General features: G+C 35.5%; 3 protein-coding genes across 3 annotated transcripts; 1 reads left to right on the top strand and 2 right to left on the bottom strand.

Moving 5' to 3' along the window:
* The first annotated feature begins 3,288 nt into the window (after positions 1–3,288).
* Positions 3,289–9,186, top strand: LOC132607594 (uncharacterized). Its single transcript, XM_060321632.1, has 5 exons — positions 3,289–3,783; positions 5,576–5,688; positions 5,797–6,168; positions 7,279–7,975; positions 8,700–9,186. Exons 1-5 carry the CDS (start codon positions 3,549–3,551, stop codon positions 8,765–8,767), a joined length of 1,485 nt encoding a protein of 494 aa, XP_060177615.1. The 5' UTR covers positions 3,289–3,548; the 3' UTR covers positions 8,768–9,186.
* Positions 9,187–9,568: 382 nt separating this feature from the next.
* LOC132605531 (phosphatidylinositol 4-kinase gamma 8-like) lies at positions 9,569–13,615 on the bottom strand. The gene is made up of 4 exons (XM_060318658.1): positions 13,319–13,615; positions 12,688–12,735; positions 12,523–12,581; positions 9,569–11,761 (listed from the first exon to the last, which is right to left on the bottom strand). The coding sequence occupies exon 4, from the start codon at positions 11,651–11,653 to the stop codon at positions 9,962–9,964; it is 1,692 nt and encodes a 563-aa protein (XP_060174641.1). The 5' UTR covers positions 11,654–11,761; positions 12,523–12,581; positions 12,688–12,735; positions 13,319–13,615; the 3' UTR covers positions 9,569–9,961.
* Positions 13,616–14,141: 526 nt separating this feature from the next.
* Positions 14,142–15,455, bottom strand: LOC132608384 (probable pectinesterase 56). The gene is made up of 2 exons (XM_060322409.1): positions 14,999–15,455; positions 14,142–14,815 (listed from the first exon to the last, which is right to left on the bottom strand). Exons 1-2 carry the CDS (start codon positions 15,453–15,455, stop codon positions 14,142–14,144), a joined length of 1,131 nt encoding a protein of 376 aa, XP_060178392.1.
* Positions 15,456–16,244: the final 789 nt, after the last annotated feature.

Raw genomic sequence — 16,244 nt, forward strand, 5'->3', positions numbered from 1 at the left:
TCAATCAGATTACAAAGATCATTATATGGTTTAAAACAATCAGGGCGTATGTGGTATAATCGCCTAAGTGAGTACTTGATAAATGAAGGATATATAAATAATGCCATTTGTCCATGTGTTTTTATTAAGAAAACAAAATCAGGGTTCATTATACTTGCTGTTTATGTTGATGACATAAACCTCATTGGAACTCCATAAGAGCTCCAAAAGGAGATTGAATATTTGAAGAAAGAATTTGAGATGAAAGATCTCGGAAAGACAAAACTCTGTCTTGGTCTGCAAATTGAACATTTCGCAAAAGGGATCTTTATACATCAATCTGCCTATACTGAGAAAGTTTTAAATCGGTTTTACATGGACAATGCGCATCATTTAAGTACTCATATGGTTGTTCGCTCACTTGAAGTGAGTAAAGATCCGTTCCGACCTCAGGAAGAAAACGAAGAGCTACTTGGGCCTGAAGTACCATATCTTAGTGCAATAGGTGCACTTATGTATCTTGCTAATGCTACAACACATGACATAGCATTTTCTGTCAATTTGCTAGCAAGATATAGCTCTTCTCCTACACGGAGGCATTGGAACGGGATTAAGCATATATTGCTATATCTGAAGGGAACTAGCGATATGGGTCTGTTTTATACTAACAAAGGTAGTACAGATCTTGTTGGTTATGCAAATACAGGTTATTTATCTGATCCACATAAAGCTCGATCTCAAACAGGCTATCTGTTTACATGCGGAGGTACTGCTATATCATGGCGATCGACCAAGCAGTCCATTGTTGCTACTTCTTCAAATCATGCTGAGATAATCGCTATTCATGAAGCAAGTAGAGAATGTGTGTGGTTGAGATCAGTGATACATTTCATCAGAGAAAGATGTGGCTTGAAGTGTGATACAAAAATACCCACATTATTATATGAAGATAATGCTGCATGCACAGCTCAATTAAAAGGAGGTTTCATAAAAGGAGATAGAACAAAACACATTTCACCAAAGTTATTTTTCACACATGATCTCCAGAAGAAAGGTGATATTGATGTGCAACAAATCCGTTCAAGTGACAATCCTGCAGATTTGTTCACTAAATCTTTGCCAACTTCAACTCTTGAGAAGATGATATTCAAGATTGGAATGCGAAGACTCTGACATCTGAATCTTGGTCTTCGTCAGGGGGAGTGAAATACGCGTTGTACTCTTTTTTCCTTAACCAAGTTTTGTCCCATTGGGTTTTCTTGGTAAGGTTTTTAATGAGGCAGCTCTCAAAGCGTATTTCTAGATATGTGCCCTCTTTTTCCTTCATTAGGACTTTTTCCCACAGGGTTTTTTTTTTAATAAGGTTTTAACGAGGTACATCATCTATTAATGGACATCCAAGAGGGATTGTTATAAATATCCCAAGTAGTGGATATCCATTAAGTTATAAATATCCCAAAATATCTCAAAATATCTCATGTCCTGTTGCTCCTATAAATAGGATGCACAGATGCAATGTTGAAAGAGCAGAAGTAATATAATCTGATATCTCTCTACATATTCTCTCTACATATTTCTTCTGTGTATTTACTTCATAGTTTTATTTCATAACAAAATTCCCATTTTGTGAATTGTGGTCCCAATTTTTTTTTCTAAGTGTACAATGCCAACAATTTTATATACAACTTATGTCTCAAAATAAAATCAAATGGTCAAAAGTCCCGACTTCAAATCCCGGAATGGTCTTGGCCTTACATTATCATAGTTAATCCGGGTTGTCCCAATGTATAAAAATACGGGACGTAACAAACATAAGCTCTCCTGTAAAGGAGGTTATCCGGCCGCACCTTCCAGTATATCTACCTTGTTACCCCATTCTCTCTTAAATAAATAAAACTCGCCTTGGGCCGGGTCTTTTGGTCATGCTATTTAAATTATATCTAATCTTTTAAAATTATTGAACTTGTAGCTGATTTGGCAAACTTAAGGCAAAGTTTGCCCCTCCTTCGCTGCTTCTCCTCCTCCTTTTTCTTCTTCAAAAGCTTTACTCAGTGTTGGTTAAGAAAGATATTATGTCAATGTTTCAGTTGAATTGTAAATTGAGGTACCTTGTGTGAAGTGAAATAAAATGAGGTACCATGAGTGAGATGAGATGGATGAATAAATTAAATAACCAGTAAAGATAAAAATAGAGATCGTACAATTAGATCAATATTTTCTTTTTTATTCAACTATTTTGTTCTCATTTGATTTTATATGCCGACAAGTAAAAAATTCATGCTATCAAATTATTTAAATTAATTACGGCTTGAAAATGAATAAATTAAATAACCAATAAAGATAAAAATAGAGATCGTACAATTAGATCAATCTTTTCTTTTTTATTCAACTATTTTGTTCTCCTTTGATTTTATATGCCGACAAGTAAAAATTCATGCTATCAAATTATTTAAAGTTTACTAAGTATAACAACTGGTGAATTACATTAATTTTCCTCTCCTTTGTCAAATTTAACAAATGAGATTAAATAAATTAAAGCATTATATTTATTACATTTTACATTCCATATAGATAGCCTATTATTTTTCTAATTTATTGGTTCACCTAGAAATAAGTTGGATCATATATCAAAATCAAGGAGTCGTCCTAGGTTGGTTGAGAGTCCTCGATATTGAAATAAAGTTTCACCTAAGGTGTAGATAAATTCAATAAAGAAATGGTGTAATTCTCAACCATACAACATTCTATTTTGTAGTTTTTCAGGATATCATGCTAATTTTATTTTTGCTGATTGTTTTGTACTAAAACATAGGAGTATTTTATATGCCTGTTAATGTAAGCCATAACTTTCGTAATGTAGAGCAAAGTGAATTCTTTTCTTGGCATTCACTCATCACTATCTCTTACCCTTTCTTGTTATAAAATGGTCAAAAAAAAAAAAAAAGTTTTTGCTCGCAAAACTACGGATTGGTTGATTATTCAATAACAAAATATTACTCCAGGTAAGTTTTATTCACTAATTGGGACTCCTATCCTATGATAAATAGCTACACAATCATTAATTATAGGATAGTTAGAGATAAATTTCTATAATAAGTACTTATTAGTTGGTGATTTGTTAAAAATAATACTAAGTAGTACTTAACTAAAATGTTATCAGAGATTAAACTGTTTTGTTTTTTTTACAGTATCTGCATGTGTAATTTATAATTTCTTCTAGGAATTTTACGTACTCTGATTTCAACCTTTCTGTTTGTACATGACTTTTATTACAACATCCAAAACACAACTGTGGAGTCAATAAAACGCCATTTTAAGCAAAGCAACAAAAACTGTCTTTCTTTTCTCACTAACACCACTTCACTTTACTCTTCCAACTCCCAAGTTCCATCCTAACCCTAACCAAGATTAACAAAAAAAAAAAAAAAACATATTGTGCCATTCTTTATAGTCTCACCAAAAGGAGGAATTTTTTTTTTCAAGAAGAAGCTATGGATTCTTTGTTATACAAGTGTAGAAATGAAGATTAGAAAAAGGGAATTAGAGCCACATTGTTATAAGTGTTTCCAATGGGGAAGGGAGAGGAAGAACAGCCAATACCTGGTACTTCATTGGATGCACAAAGTACAACTCAAAATGCAGAGGATAGGTGTAGGGGTTGTTGTAAGTTCAAAGGGGTGGTGAGTTTTAAATGTGTAGTTGTATTGATGCTTGGTATGGGAGTTTTGGTTTCTGCTGTTTTCTTGTTGCCATTTTTCAAGAATGGAGATCTGGGGGATCTGGATCTTGATGACAAGTATAAAGGTACCATTTTTATTGCTTAATTATTAGAAAAAAGTGTAAAGGTACCATCTTTGTTGCTTATTGATTTAAACAAGTTTAAAGTTGTCATTTTTCTGTGTTTTGGGTGTCTTAATGTCAATATAAAGGTCCCATTTTTATAGCTTACTGAGTAAAAAGAACGTGTAAATGTGTCTTTTTTCTGTTGCTTACTGATTTAAACAAGTTTAAAGGTATTGTTTTTTCTGTGTTTTGGGTGTATTTAATTGCAACATGCTCTGCTTGGAAGATCTTTCTGTGTAATTTGTTGTGTTAGATTGGTAATTATGAGTTTACAATCTGGTTTTGTATCTTGTTTGAAATCTTAATTACCTTTTTCCGATAAGCTTCTGGTTTAGTTCAGGAAATCTTTTACTTTTTGCTATTAAATGAACTGATATGTTTGATTTTTGGGGTTCTTCTAGTTTGGTTAAATGAAGTGAATTTTCAATTAAGAAAACTGGAAAGCTATATGCTGCTAGTTTGATATTCAGTTCAGATGGGGATTGCATTTTGGCCCTCAAGTACTGGATATTGACATACATGTTCATGCTACTTCTTCATCTGGTAGCAATTGCCATTTTTGCATTCCGCCTGGCATTGGCGGTTTGTAACCTAGACATATAATTGATAAGTCTGTTAATAAAATCTGTCTTAAGTTTTGTTTACCATTTTTTGGATGAAGAAGATTGTTAATTTTGTTGACTGTAGCATTACCTATTTATGTCTCAGCTAGAAAGGATGTATCCTTTAATTGGAATTTTAAAAAGAAAATAATGGATGTTGTCTAGCTGTTACCTTACAGATAGTTGGACATTGAGACATTTTGATTAGTCAAGGACGGTGCTCTTGTGTTATGAACTTATGATACGATCAAATAACAGTATAATCTGGTAATGGTTGATCTACTGTCTTCTATTACGAGGGAAAACTCCACTTGGTCAAGCAATGTTTTACTTTTTAACGCACTTAATTGTTTTTAGATCTTAATGATCCTAAGCCAATGCATGGTGTTCCCAGAACACAGCTTCAGCTAAACAGTCCAACTGAACTTTAAGAGATACCCCTTTTCAGGTGGCTCCTTTTGATGCATTCTGCAATTATTATGCATTGGTCACTTAGAATTAGTTTTGTCCTTCTCGTTTGTGTGCTTAACATCGAGCAAAATCTGTGGAAATCCTAAAAGAAGACAAGTCTTGATTGAAGTTTGACCTAGTTGGTTAATGTTTTTATATGTCCTTATCACTGGAGGAGCTTTTCGTCTTTTGATAATGTTGTTTTGATAATTTTGTTCACTTGGAGTTCTAAATCGTGATTACCTTTTAGTAGCATCCTAATGCCTCACATCTCCTGACCATATAAGTTGTCTAACTGATGTATGGATTGTCCTATACACCTGTTGGACTTTTTTTTAATCAGGTAAATCTTGGTTCATTGATATCCAGCAACAAGTGTATGCTGGGGAAATAGATACACTCAGCCATTGAACAATTAAAATATCAAACATATATAAAAATAGATATAAAAAGTACGCATCAAGGAGAGTAGATAGGTTATAATTCCTAATGCCGTAGGTCCAAATCAACCTAATGCTTTTTTTCATAGCTTAGTTTTCCTACAAGTAACAATCAATGTCATCAGTAACTTCATCTGAGTTATCTGAATATCCTACTTATATTTGAAAAAAAATGAATCTCTTCATAGATGATTGGAGTAGATCCTTTACTCATTGCAAGTATTTTCAGTTTTTCATGTCGATGTGTTTTGAGTTTTCCAGGTCATGATGTAGTTGCCAGTTTCATGCTTGAGAAGCCAGTTTCCTTTGTCCAGGATAACATTTTGCAACTTGCAGATGGTATTTTTGATGAAATAAGTGTTCCCAATACTAAAGTATGTCCCAATAATCCTTCTCTCCATTATCTGTGTTATTTTCCTTTCCATAGCTTAATTTTCTTTTGCCATTTCTTCCTTCTCAAACCGATTTTCTGCTTCTAACAGGTGGACATAATATCATTGGAAAATACAACTAGATCGAACATAACAGAGATCGTCTTTGCAGTTGACTCTGAAGTGAAAAATAGAAGGGTCTCTCTAACTGCTCTGAGTTTAGTCCGGTCGGTACTTGAATCTGTGATTACTGGCCTATCAACTCTCCACTTGACAGCACCTTTGTTTGGCGATCCTTTTTCCTTTGATGTGCTGAAATTCAGAGGAGGGATTACTGTGAGCCCCAAGCAAAGCGGATTCCCCGTGCAGCAAGTCCAGATTCTTTTCAACTTCACCTTGAACTTTTCAATTGATGAAATTCAAGATAATTTTCATGAACTAAAAAGCCAGCTCAACTCTGGGTTACATCTTTCATCATATGAGGTCTGTGATTATGATTGATGTTACCTGCATTGACATATATATATAATCTCTTAACTCTGATATTATTCTTCATGCCACTGACGTTTTTTTAATTAAGCAAGTTCTTTATGGTTATACTTTCCTCTGGCTTATATTTCTTTCTTGACATATTTAGCTTTTTATTTCTTATCTTGCATGAGTGGTTGATTGTAGTAACACCTTTTTCTGTTCTTTTCATTTTATCTAAGATTTTCTGTTTGTTATATATGTATAATTTCCTGGTAAAGGCGCATAATATAATCACGTGGGCTCTGCCCGCACAGATTTGAATCCTGCCGACCGTGCAGTTGAGGTACTTGATTTTTCATTCTCAAAAAAAATATATGTATAACTCCTAATTCTTGCAGGCAGTCATTTGAAAGGGAAATAATCATATAAAAATAAATGGTATATAGAGGCTGCACTATAGATAGTTTAAATGGTATATAGAGGCTCCACTATCTATAGTCTGATTCATATTTCTTCCTCAAGTTGAATATTTTTCCATGACTATACCTAATCATGATTGTACAATAGGTTGTTGTAGTAGGATTAGCGATCTTATAGTGCTGCCCCGTGGTAGTTACTGTGCGTGCTGATGGATAACCATTCACTTGTGAAAAATAATACTAGTACTTGCAAAAATAAAATATCTTAAGTAATGCGAAAAGGAGTATCATTGTTTATTATTTCTTCTCCAAAAGGTCTATATGATTAAGACGTAAGAAGCATTGGATATGTCTTTTGAAACCATTCAGCAAATCTCATTAGCACAGAAAGTATCTTTATTTTCTTTCTAAAAAAAATCCATCTATGTGCAGTTGGTTATTTAAAAGGCAAAAGGTTTGCAATGCCTCATTCTGTTGCAATCTGCTGCTCTCAAACAAAGACCCTTTCAAACAGAGACATACATAAACATATTATATTTTCATATTTACATGCTGCAATATCCCCTTGACCACAGCAAAGGTTTTCTTGGTTTATTTATGCTCCGGTGGCTGCTTGCTTCTTTTCGTTGTTATTACTTAGAAGAGCATTCATCGTTGGTGTTAGCAGGCTGATTTCTCTTTCTTTTTCCTCTTAACAATGCAGAACTTGTATATGAGTTTGACAAGTAGAAGAGGTTCAACAGTGGATCCTCCGACTATTGTTCAGTGTAAAGTCCTTTTGGCAGTTGGGATAAATCCCTCCAGTTCAAGGTTGAAGCAATTGGCTCATACCATTGGTTCTAATTCCGGAAACCTTGGCCTCAATAACACCGTATTTGGAAGGGTTAAACAAGTTAGCCTGTCCTCTTTTTTACCACATTCTCGAGGTAGTAATAGTGGTAGCCCCTCGCCTTCTCCAGCTCCTCTATCTCACCATCACCACCGTCACCACCATCGAGATTTAAATCTTGCTCCTGCAGTATCACCGGCTCCGAAGGTTGAGAAAGGTGGATCTATTAGCAGTCAAGTTTCACCTGTATCAGCACCAGTACTTGCACCTGCCCCTGCACCTGTACAGCACAAGAGACGTGGGGCCCAACCTCCATGTCATTTTGGGAGATTTCCAAGGAAGGCGAATAGTCACCACCCGCATATGGTTCCTGCTCGAGCACCAGTCCCCGCACCTTATATTACTCCCTCGCCTCGTCAGCAAGTACATGCTCCACCTCCTACTCCACATGAAATCACTGCATCAAGTCCATTGCCCAATGTAGTATATGCTCATGTTCAACCTCCACCAAAGAGTAATTCTGTTGCAGAGCCTCCTGATAGATCTGCTTCAGTTTCATCCCCATCTTCATGTGAGTATTCTTTTGAGAACCTTGTCTGCTTTAAACAGGGGGTCTGCTAAACTTGCATGTTAGTTCATCTCTTCAACTGCTTTTCCCACCTTTCGTCTGGTCCCGGAAAGAGGAGAGGGGGTGTGTTCGGTATGAAGGAAAATGTTTTTCTTGAATAATATTTTCCAGGAAAATAAGTGTATTTTTTACTTATTTTCTTGTGTTTGGTACGTAAGCAAAAAATATTATCCTAAAAGCATTTGTGTATAATCTAGACACATACTATGGGAGGTGGGAATGGGTAGGGGTGTGGGGGTGATGGGGATGGGGGCTAAGGGGGTGGAGGTAAAGAATGAGGTGTGTTGGAGGGTGGAGAGGAGACAATCAATGTGAAATGCCACTTGTGGAACTTGTATTTCCTACTTCCACTAGGAAAGTCATTTTCCTCATTTTAAGGAACTTGTTTTCCTAGAGAAAATATTTTCAAAAAGTTTTGGCCAACTGAACATGGAAAATTGGAAAATATTTTGAGGAAAATGTTTTCCCCCATACCGAACACACCAAGTGAAATTTATTCTTCTCTAATTATAGATTTGCTCATTCAGTTTGATATTTGAAGATATTAGCTTTAATCAGCTGGTGCTTCTTTCGACAAGCAGAATCATGCTTGTGCATTATTACTCACTGTATTTGTAATAATATTTTTCTTCATGCTAAATTGACGCAATGATATATACATTTGCAGCTTCTGAAGGGATTAATTCTTCAAAATTCTGGTCTCTCCTGCTGTTTCTACTTGTACTACTTCCATAGCAGCCGGACGAGGGGCAATTATTTTTTCACAACAAAATTTATCTCCAGTATTCTCAAAACAAGTTCAACGTCATTCCATCTGGACAAAGAAACAAACTTGAGGAGTTTGCAGAGAGAGAGCAATGCCGAAAGGGCATCTCTCGCGTTTGCATGAATGTGTGCTTTTGTTGTATTCTTGTAAATATTCTATAAAGATTCAGTTGGAGATGCATTTTTAGGTCAAAGTCACAGAGGTGACGGGCCTGTGATGACGTGCATTGCCACTGTTATGTATCATCTCTCTTGCATAAACATGAGGGGAAAACACAACCAAGAAATGTATAATAAGCCTTTTTGTTCCTAAGATCTTGCAAGCCTGTCATTTGTGATCTTTAGTACTGAATGACAGTTTATTCTTACTATGTCATTTGCTGACTCTACTTCTTCTCCTATGTACTTGTGAAAAATATGGTCTTTCAGGTATCATTATCTGATGGTTCACCACAATTAGAATTCTATTTTGGAATTATTGTACTCCTTTAACAATTTGTAAATTTTAAATGACTTCATCATATCGATGGCTCATTTTGATGGTGTTCGAGTTAAGCTTGTGCAACTTTGACTATTCCAGTGAGTACGTACTTGACACTTTCTTGTACAACTATCAGATATTTCCACAAAGACTATTGTGGGGAAATTCTGATCTTCTTCAGATTATACTTAAAGTTAGACAATACTGCATGTATACTAATTCAGCATTCCAGATAACTTTTGCACTTATGTATTATATGTATACACAGTTGAATCCGCATAACATAGCCCAAAAAACTTGAAAATTTATTTGAAACCGTCGTTCAATACATACAATTTACAATTCATACAACATAATATCAAATTGTGTCAAAGAACATAGAATTCTCTAGTTTTTGTATTTTAAATGATGAAAAACACAACAATAATTACGCCTCACTCCCAAACTATTTGGGGTTGGCATTTTAAACAATGAAAAAGCAAAGAGAGAGATCAACTTCTGCAGAGAAGTAGAAAAAAAAAAAAACAGAAGACTAATAAATAAAGGTGTGGAAAGGATGGCAAATTTGCCCATCTCTTTGCCATTTATGCTAACTATCTACATTCTACCTTGAGTACTTTGGCTGGTATTTTACATTTGTTGTAAATACAGGTGGAACTCTTCTCATAAACCAAATATTCTCTTCAGAATTCACAAGAAGATCCCAATCTTTGCTTTGACAAACACATGCAGTTTTTGCCTTCAAAAGCCTCAGACAAAAGCTTCTCAAAAACCTCTAAGAATAAGCTCCATTGTTCACTACTCATTTCACCAAAAGAAATCCCTTCACCATCATTCTTGTAATTTTTTGTACCAAAGCTCATGCTCCTCAATAGGACACCAGCTTTCTGACTGTCATCATCGTTGATATCGTCCTCCTTAGCACCATCATCATTGCGAGAATTGTTGTTTAGGAAATCGCATTCTTCTTCACAATGAAACGCTAATGGATCGACTAGTCTACTCATAGACCTAACAGACGAAAATCTTGGAATTTTCGGTGGCTTAGCTGTTATAGCAGAGCTGCCTTGTATGATTTCATCAGCTTCCTCAACTTCTTGATTTGAGTCATCTCCGTCTTCATAATCAAACTGAAAAACTCCAACATTGTTTTCTTTCTCTTCACCGATACTCTGATTGTCCTCTTTTATTTTACTCTCCATCTTAACCTTGGCACTGAAACACATCTTTTCTAATGCACTCCATTCTTCCTGTCCACCATAACATTTTCGAGTCATCATTTCTCCGATTTGAGCTAAGCAAAGCCCTGAAGTAGCAGCTTGCTTCAAAAGAATAGTGCACACCACGAGAACCCGAATGGATGATTCCCTAATAGAAGGAAGTTCACTTCGTAGTAAATCCGCATCCTTAAACGGATCAAGACCACATATATACTCCATTTCAGAGTCTGAAAATGGAATGGAGGCTTGAGGCCAATGCAGCCATTCGAAATACGGATCATCAAGTGATTCTGGCAAGCAAAGTCCATGATCTATAGGTACAAGTTCAGCAGAATCAACAGCATAGTTTTCTTTCCCGTGCTTCACCAGGATATTTCCAGCATGCCTGTCAAGATTGAGAAGACGTATATCCAATATCCCAATACGATGAATTGAAGCCACTGAAAATCCTGAAGCGCCTAAGTCTCCTGCATCATAATCATGCTCCATAAACCGTTGAAGCGAGGCAATTTTATAAGTTGAAGTAGAAAGCGATTGTGAATCGTTTATATTGAAGGTAACATGAGAAATTTTGACTAATGTTGTTGGAGGAACACCAGCAAATCCATCATGATCAAGAAGATAGGCAGCTGATTCGCGAACACCAGTTTCGCCTATCTTAATGGAACGTTTCATGCCCGGTTGGCCTAACATCCGACCTGCAAATCCTTTCGGATTATTCAAAGCTAGAGGTTCCTCATCAGCAGGTTTTGCCACTGCTATTGCATTACCATTTGTCGCACGAAAAAGGTAGGCCCCACCTAGGCCACTTGATAGTAACTCAGGTTTGATTCCGGAAGCCATAGCTATAGCAACCTCAACAACTAACACGTGCACTTTAGGAGCTCGATGGCCACCAATGATTTCAATTCTCGGATTATTTTCAATATCTTCTTCTGATCTTGATAAGCACGGTGTGGAATAACTTTTGTGGATGTTGGGGAATTCAAAAGGAACATTATGTAAGGGATGTGTAAGGTTTGTTTGGCTTGATTCAAGAACGTTGTTGTAGTCGAGCTGAGAGAATGATGGAATTTTACACCTCGGAGGTCTAACAAATTGCTTGAACCCATGATTTTGAGGATTGATAGCAACAGCCATCTTGTTGAATCTCATTCAAGTAAAAACAACAACAATTAAAGTGCATGCTAAAGGGAGCTTCTTTAATCAGTGTTATATCCCTAGAGAATTAGTCTTCCTTGGGTAGAACATCCTTCACATTGTCTGGAAAATGAACAGACAAGTCTAATTTACCAACAAAATCACTATGAAATTCATTGTACTAAGCAAATCCACAAACAATTACAAATAGGCAGAATACCTAAAGACCCCCTAATTTCAGATTCCCCTTAACCTATACTTGGTCCTAATTACCCCCTGTACTTGGTTTTTCTATAATCATTACCCCTCAAACAATAACTAGTCTTGATTAACCTATACTTGACTCTTTTATTTTATTTTTATAATCGTTACCCTTCAAAAGAAAAATGGAAAAAGAAGGAAAAATTAGTTGTTATACTTAATGGAGGAATAGAGAAGACATATGGAAGGAGATGAGGGAATAACTATTGAAAACAACTGTTGAATGCCACATCATATTATTTTACCCTCTCACGAGCCAAAAGTCATTTGAAAAATCACCTGGATTATAGAAAAACCAAGTACAGAGGGGGTAAGTAGGACCAATTATTGTTTGAGGGGGTAACGATTTTAAACATGTCAAGTACATGAGGGTAATTAGGATCAATTATTGTTTGAGGGAAATTTGAATATAACACATCAAGTTTAGGGGGTCTTTCCCATTACAATATAAGCCCCAAATGCAACATTTTGAGGCTGTTCGTTCATCTCAGAAAAAACTTTTCTTTCTGAAATTGGCCAAGAAGTAATCTCACAATACTTGACACTATATTTTCTTTTTGACATTGAATTCTTGAAAGCAAATCATGAAAAGGAATTATGATAAAAAAGAAATAAAGGCTTACATCCAATTTGCGTATAGGAGGCTGCAAAAGTCAAATAACCACATTGCTATCTCTGAACCCTGTTAAATTCCCCAAGAATTATATATTCGGAAAACAAACATATGTATATAGAAAAATAATTAGGCAATATGGTTTAAAAATTGAAATTTACAGAATTTGACATACCATCGTGTTGGTTCCCTCGCTCCTCCGCTTAATAGTCGCCACAAATGACTACAAAAGAACAATTAGAAGAATGTTACATTAATTCTGTTCCAAAAACACTTAAAATTCTTCCATTTTCTTCATTCTATTTACTCTTTCTATCACAACAAGAATCACACATTTGAAGCACGAGGGTCAAAATATCTAGTTTCTTATGCGAATTCAGCATTAACTGTATTTCCAAATTTTTGAATAAAATTTGCATATTTAGGAACTATGTAAAATGTGCAAAATCATACTCAACGAAAAGGTGGCATCTTTTTCCCCTCTTATATATCAATCATACACCACTACAAAAACTCCCATCTATTCCACCCCTCTACACAGGGCGGCTGCATCTACAGATCATGTGTTTGTGTTAAGAAATTTACGTAATATGCATAAATATTTTAGCCTAAAATCCTGGAGTGCCCTCTGCCTCTCCATGAATATGCATGTGAAAGATAGTGATAAACATGTTTATATGACAATGATACAACAAGAAGTCTCAATCTTTGCATAAAAATCAAGAAAATTTATAATCTAAAAATCTTGCTAAGAGATTCTTTAAAAAGAAACTTGAAATTTCCTTGAAAAATGAAATATTACATACCCTGAATACTGGTGAAGGCATTCAGGGAGACGAACAACAACGGCTGAGCGTGAGAGAGACAGAGAGAAACAAAAATTCCTTTCACTGGGAAGTTATTGAGAGACAAAGGCCCCCCTTCTTCTCTGTCTGTTTTTTTTTTTTTTTGTTTTTTTTTGTTTTTTTTCAATGCATGTCCCCAGTCTCTGGGGAGTTTTCTTCCTTTTACCAATTCTCTCTCTAGAAAAACAGGTAAAACAGTTAGAATGACTTCCTCTCGTTCCCGTCTTTCTTGCTAACCATTTTCGATAAAGTGTGTGGACCAAATCATATTAATTTATTATAGTAAGAGTGATAAATTAAAGTAAGAATAAGTAGTATCGACCAAATCACATTATGCATAAACAGTAATAACAACATCTCAATAAAGGAACAGCTTGTTTAAATTTTGTAATTCATTGTTCAATAGATGAGTTTACAAATATTAGAAAAGGAGTAACAAACTGAAAGTTATTGCAGTCAAATGAGAAAAATCATCACTGTTAGATTTTAATCGATCCTTTCGAATTGGATGTCATTAAGTGAAAGACTCTTCACAAGTGCCTGAATAAGTCACGGCATCATATTGAGATAGTGATAGATTTTACTTTATAAATAAACCTTAAGCGTATAATGTAGACGAAATTTCACATAAGAAATTTTCTTAAACAGGAATCCTCTTTATCTCTTTCCCACCTTTTACTAAGTGCATAGTGTTATCTTTTAATGTAGGGGAATAATATAAAGTTCATTCCAAATATGATTTTGTTCAATTCTTTTCCTTAAAATGATTAGTAAAGTACTATGTTCAAAGGAGATCTAAGTAGTGTGGGACTGTGGAGGGTATCCATTCTTTACCGTTTATAAAATGTCTGACTGTGAAATTTGATGCTATCTTAGGATCGCTAGTGATTAATGCCCACTTCACACGTCCATTTGTATTTGCACCGGGTCCTCTATTTTCGTATTCCATATAGAATGGGCGAACTAGGGGCAATCCTTCAAATTCTATCCATCCTCTTGGATTTATCAACACATCTATGTAACTCTGCATAACCACAGTACGTGAAAACTTATCCCATGGCCGACCTAAATATACCGTTACGTTATCCTCGTCCGGAGTTGCTAATTTTAACGTGCAATTTTGCAACACGAATCCTGTTGTTCTATTCTCGGCATTTCTCTGTTGCGCCGTGATGATATTGTATTGGCCAGGCAGTGGCAAACGTGCTTCGATTAAGCAATTTTGGAACACCGCAGCTGCATCACCACAAATTAAGTCAATAGTGCCCAAGATTTTACATTCCCTATAGAACTGCTTGCCAACGTGTGAGTATAGGGTGTCTTGAAAGCCGTCAAATTGGCACCTATAGAAGGTGCAGTGATCAGCAGTTGCCCTTAAAGCTGCTGCCATTTGATTATTAGCTCCAGCTGTGTTCCGAAAAGTGATATCTTGCGCCATGAAGCCTTTGCCATTCACCCCTTAAAACAGAAAAAACAAGCAGTCATCGAATCAATGATGCAAGTTCTATTTGTATGCAACGTAATACTTAACAAAATAATAACATATTTTTATGGTTAAAATGAGTGATTTGATCAGGAAGTGGAGTAAATTAAGAATAATTGACTTAGCCATGGTAGCAGTGTCATACAACCCAATGCCACCTCCATAGCTCTTATTTCCCAATATTATGGTTTTGTCCATTCCTTCTCCAATGAGAACGATGTTCGTTTGCCATTCTTCGATTTGGACACATTCATTGTAGGTTCCTTCTTTTATTTGAATGTAGTAATTTTCAATGCTGTTAGTCGGAGCCGCCAAGACTGCAGCCATTATTGTGTTATAGTTGCCAGAGCCATCTTGTGCTACTATTGCATTAGGAGATTGCGTAATTTGTGCACTAGGAGGTTGTGCACCAGGAGGTTGTATAATTTGTGCACTAGGAGCATGTGCATTAGGAGGTTGTGTAATTTGTTGGCATCCTCCACAACATAATATAGCTAGCAAAATGACAATAGCAAGTAGTTTTGTGTTGTACACAGGACGAGAGTTGAAACTTTGGGAGGCAAATTCATCCAGGATAAAGATAACAATTTCTAACAAGATACTCACACGAAACATTTCTCTTTGCACTAATGAGTACATTTGAAAGCTAATTAGGCTTATATATATGCTTTTACTCCCTTTTTTTTTGGAAAATAATTTAAATGCTTATAATAAACCTTCATTGTACATAATGTTAGACGACATTTCATATAAGCAATTTGGGGGGGAAATCAACAAATTATTCCAAATATAGTTCTCTTTCAATTGCTTTCCTTTAAATGGCTAGTAAAATTAGATGAACCTATTACGGAAAAATAATAATTCACCACCGAAGATGAGCTGGAATTTGTTATATGGACAATTTTGGGCTTTGTTGAGCATAGTGAAGTATCTATAGTAAAAGAATTACTATTAGTTTTGTCGTGGTACTTTGGAATTTGGTGGAGAATTCAATTTCATCGAGTTCATATCGAACCATAGTTGTACCATTCGTGCAAATTTCTACTTATTCTTAAAGATTTGAATAAATAATTGATAATCAACTTAACCTTTAATCTTTCTTAGCATGTATTCTCATCAGTGTCACAACTGTTTTGATAGACTATCGGATTGAGTACGTGAGGAAATTGCATCTCTTTGAGGAATATTTGGGAGCTATGTCCATAGGAGGTATACTCTTGTTCACCAATAAAGGTTTGTGGTGGTTATTTTTAATCAGAGGTCTTGGATTAATTAAACCACAAATATAGAGTTGTGTTAGGGAGTGCCTTAATTACACCCAAAATGTGAGACTTTCGAGCGCAATTATGAATTTAATCAAATGCAAGTAATCGGACGCTGGATGAATTTTTTTTTTTTTTTTTT

Source organism: Lycium barbarum, chromosome 8 (assembly GCF_019175385.1).
Source record: "Lycium barbarum isolate Lr01 chromosome 8, ASM1917538v2, whole genome shotgun sequence".
In the NCBI taxonomy this organism is placed as follows: domain Eukaryota; kingdom Viridiplantae; phylum Streptophyta; class Magnoliopsida; order Solanales; family Solanaceae; genus Lycium; species Lycium barbarum.

Bases quoted from the DNA above. Each gene is read 5' to 3' on its own strand.
- LOC132608384 (XM_060322409.1), bottom strand. From the start codon at position 15,455: ATGTTTCGTGTGAGTATCTTGTTAGAAATTGTTATCTTTATCCTGGAT. The intron at 14,816-14,998 runs GTGGCATTGGGT...TTCTGTTTTAAG, and splicing joins GGGAAATAAGAGCTATGGAG to GGGTGAATGGCAAAGGCTTC.
- LOC132607594 (XM_060321632.1), top strand. From the start codon at position 3,549: ATGGGGAAGGGAGAGGAAGAACAGCCAATACCTGGTACTTCATTGGAT. The intron at 3,784-5,575 runs GTACCATTTTTA...TGAGTTTTCCAG, and splicing joins TCTTGATGACAAGTATAAAG to GTCATGATGTAGTTGCCAGT. The intron at 7,976-8,699 runs GTGAGTATTCTT...ATACATTTGCAG, and splicing joins AGTTTCATCCCCATCTTCAT to CTTCTGAAGGGATTAATTCT.
- LOC132605531 (XM_060318658.1), bottom strand. From the start codon at position 11,653: ATGAGATTCAACAAGATGGCTGTTGCTATCAATCCTCAAAATCATGGG.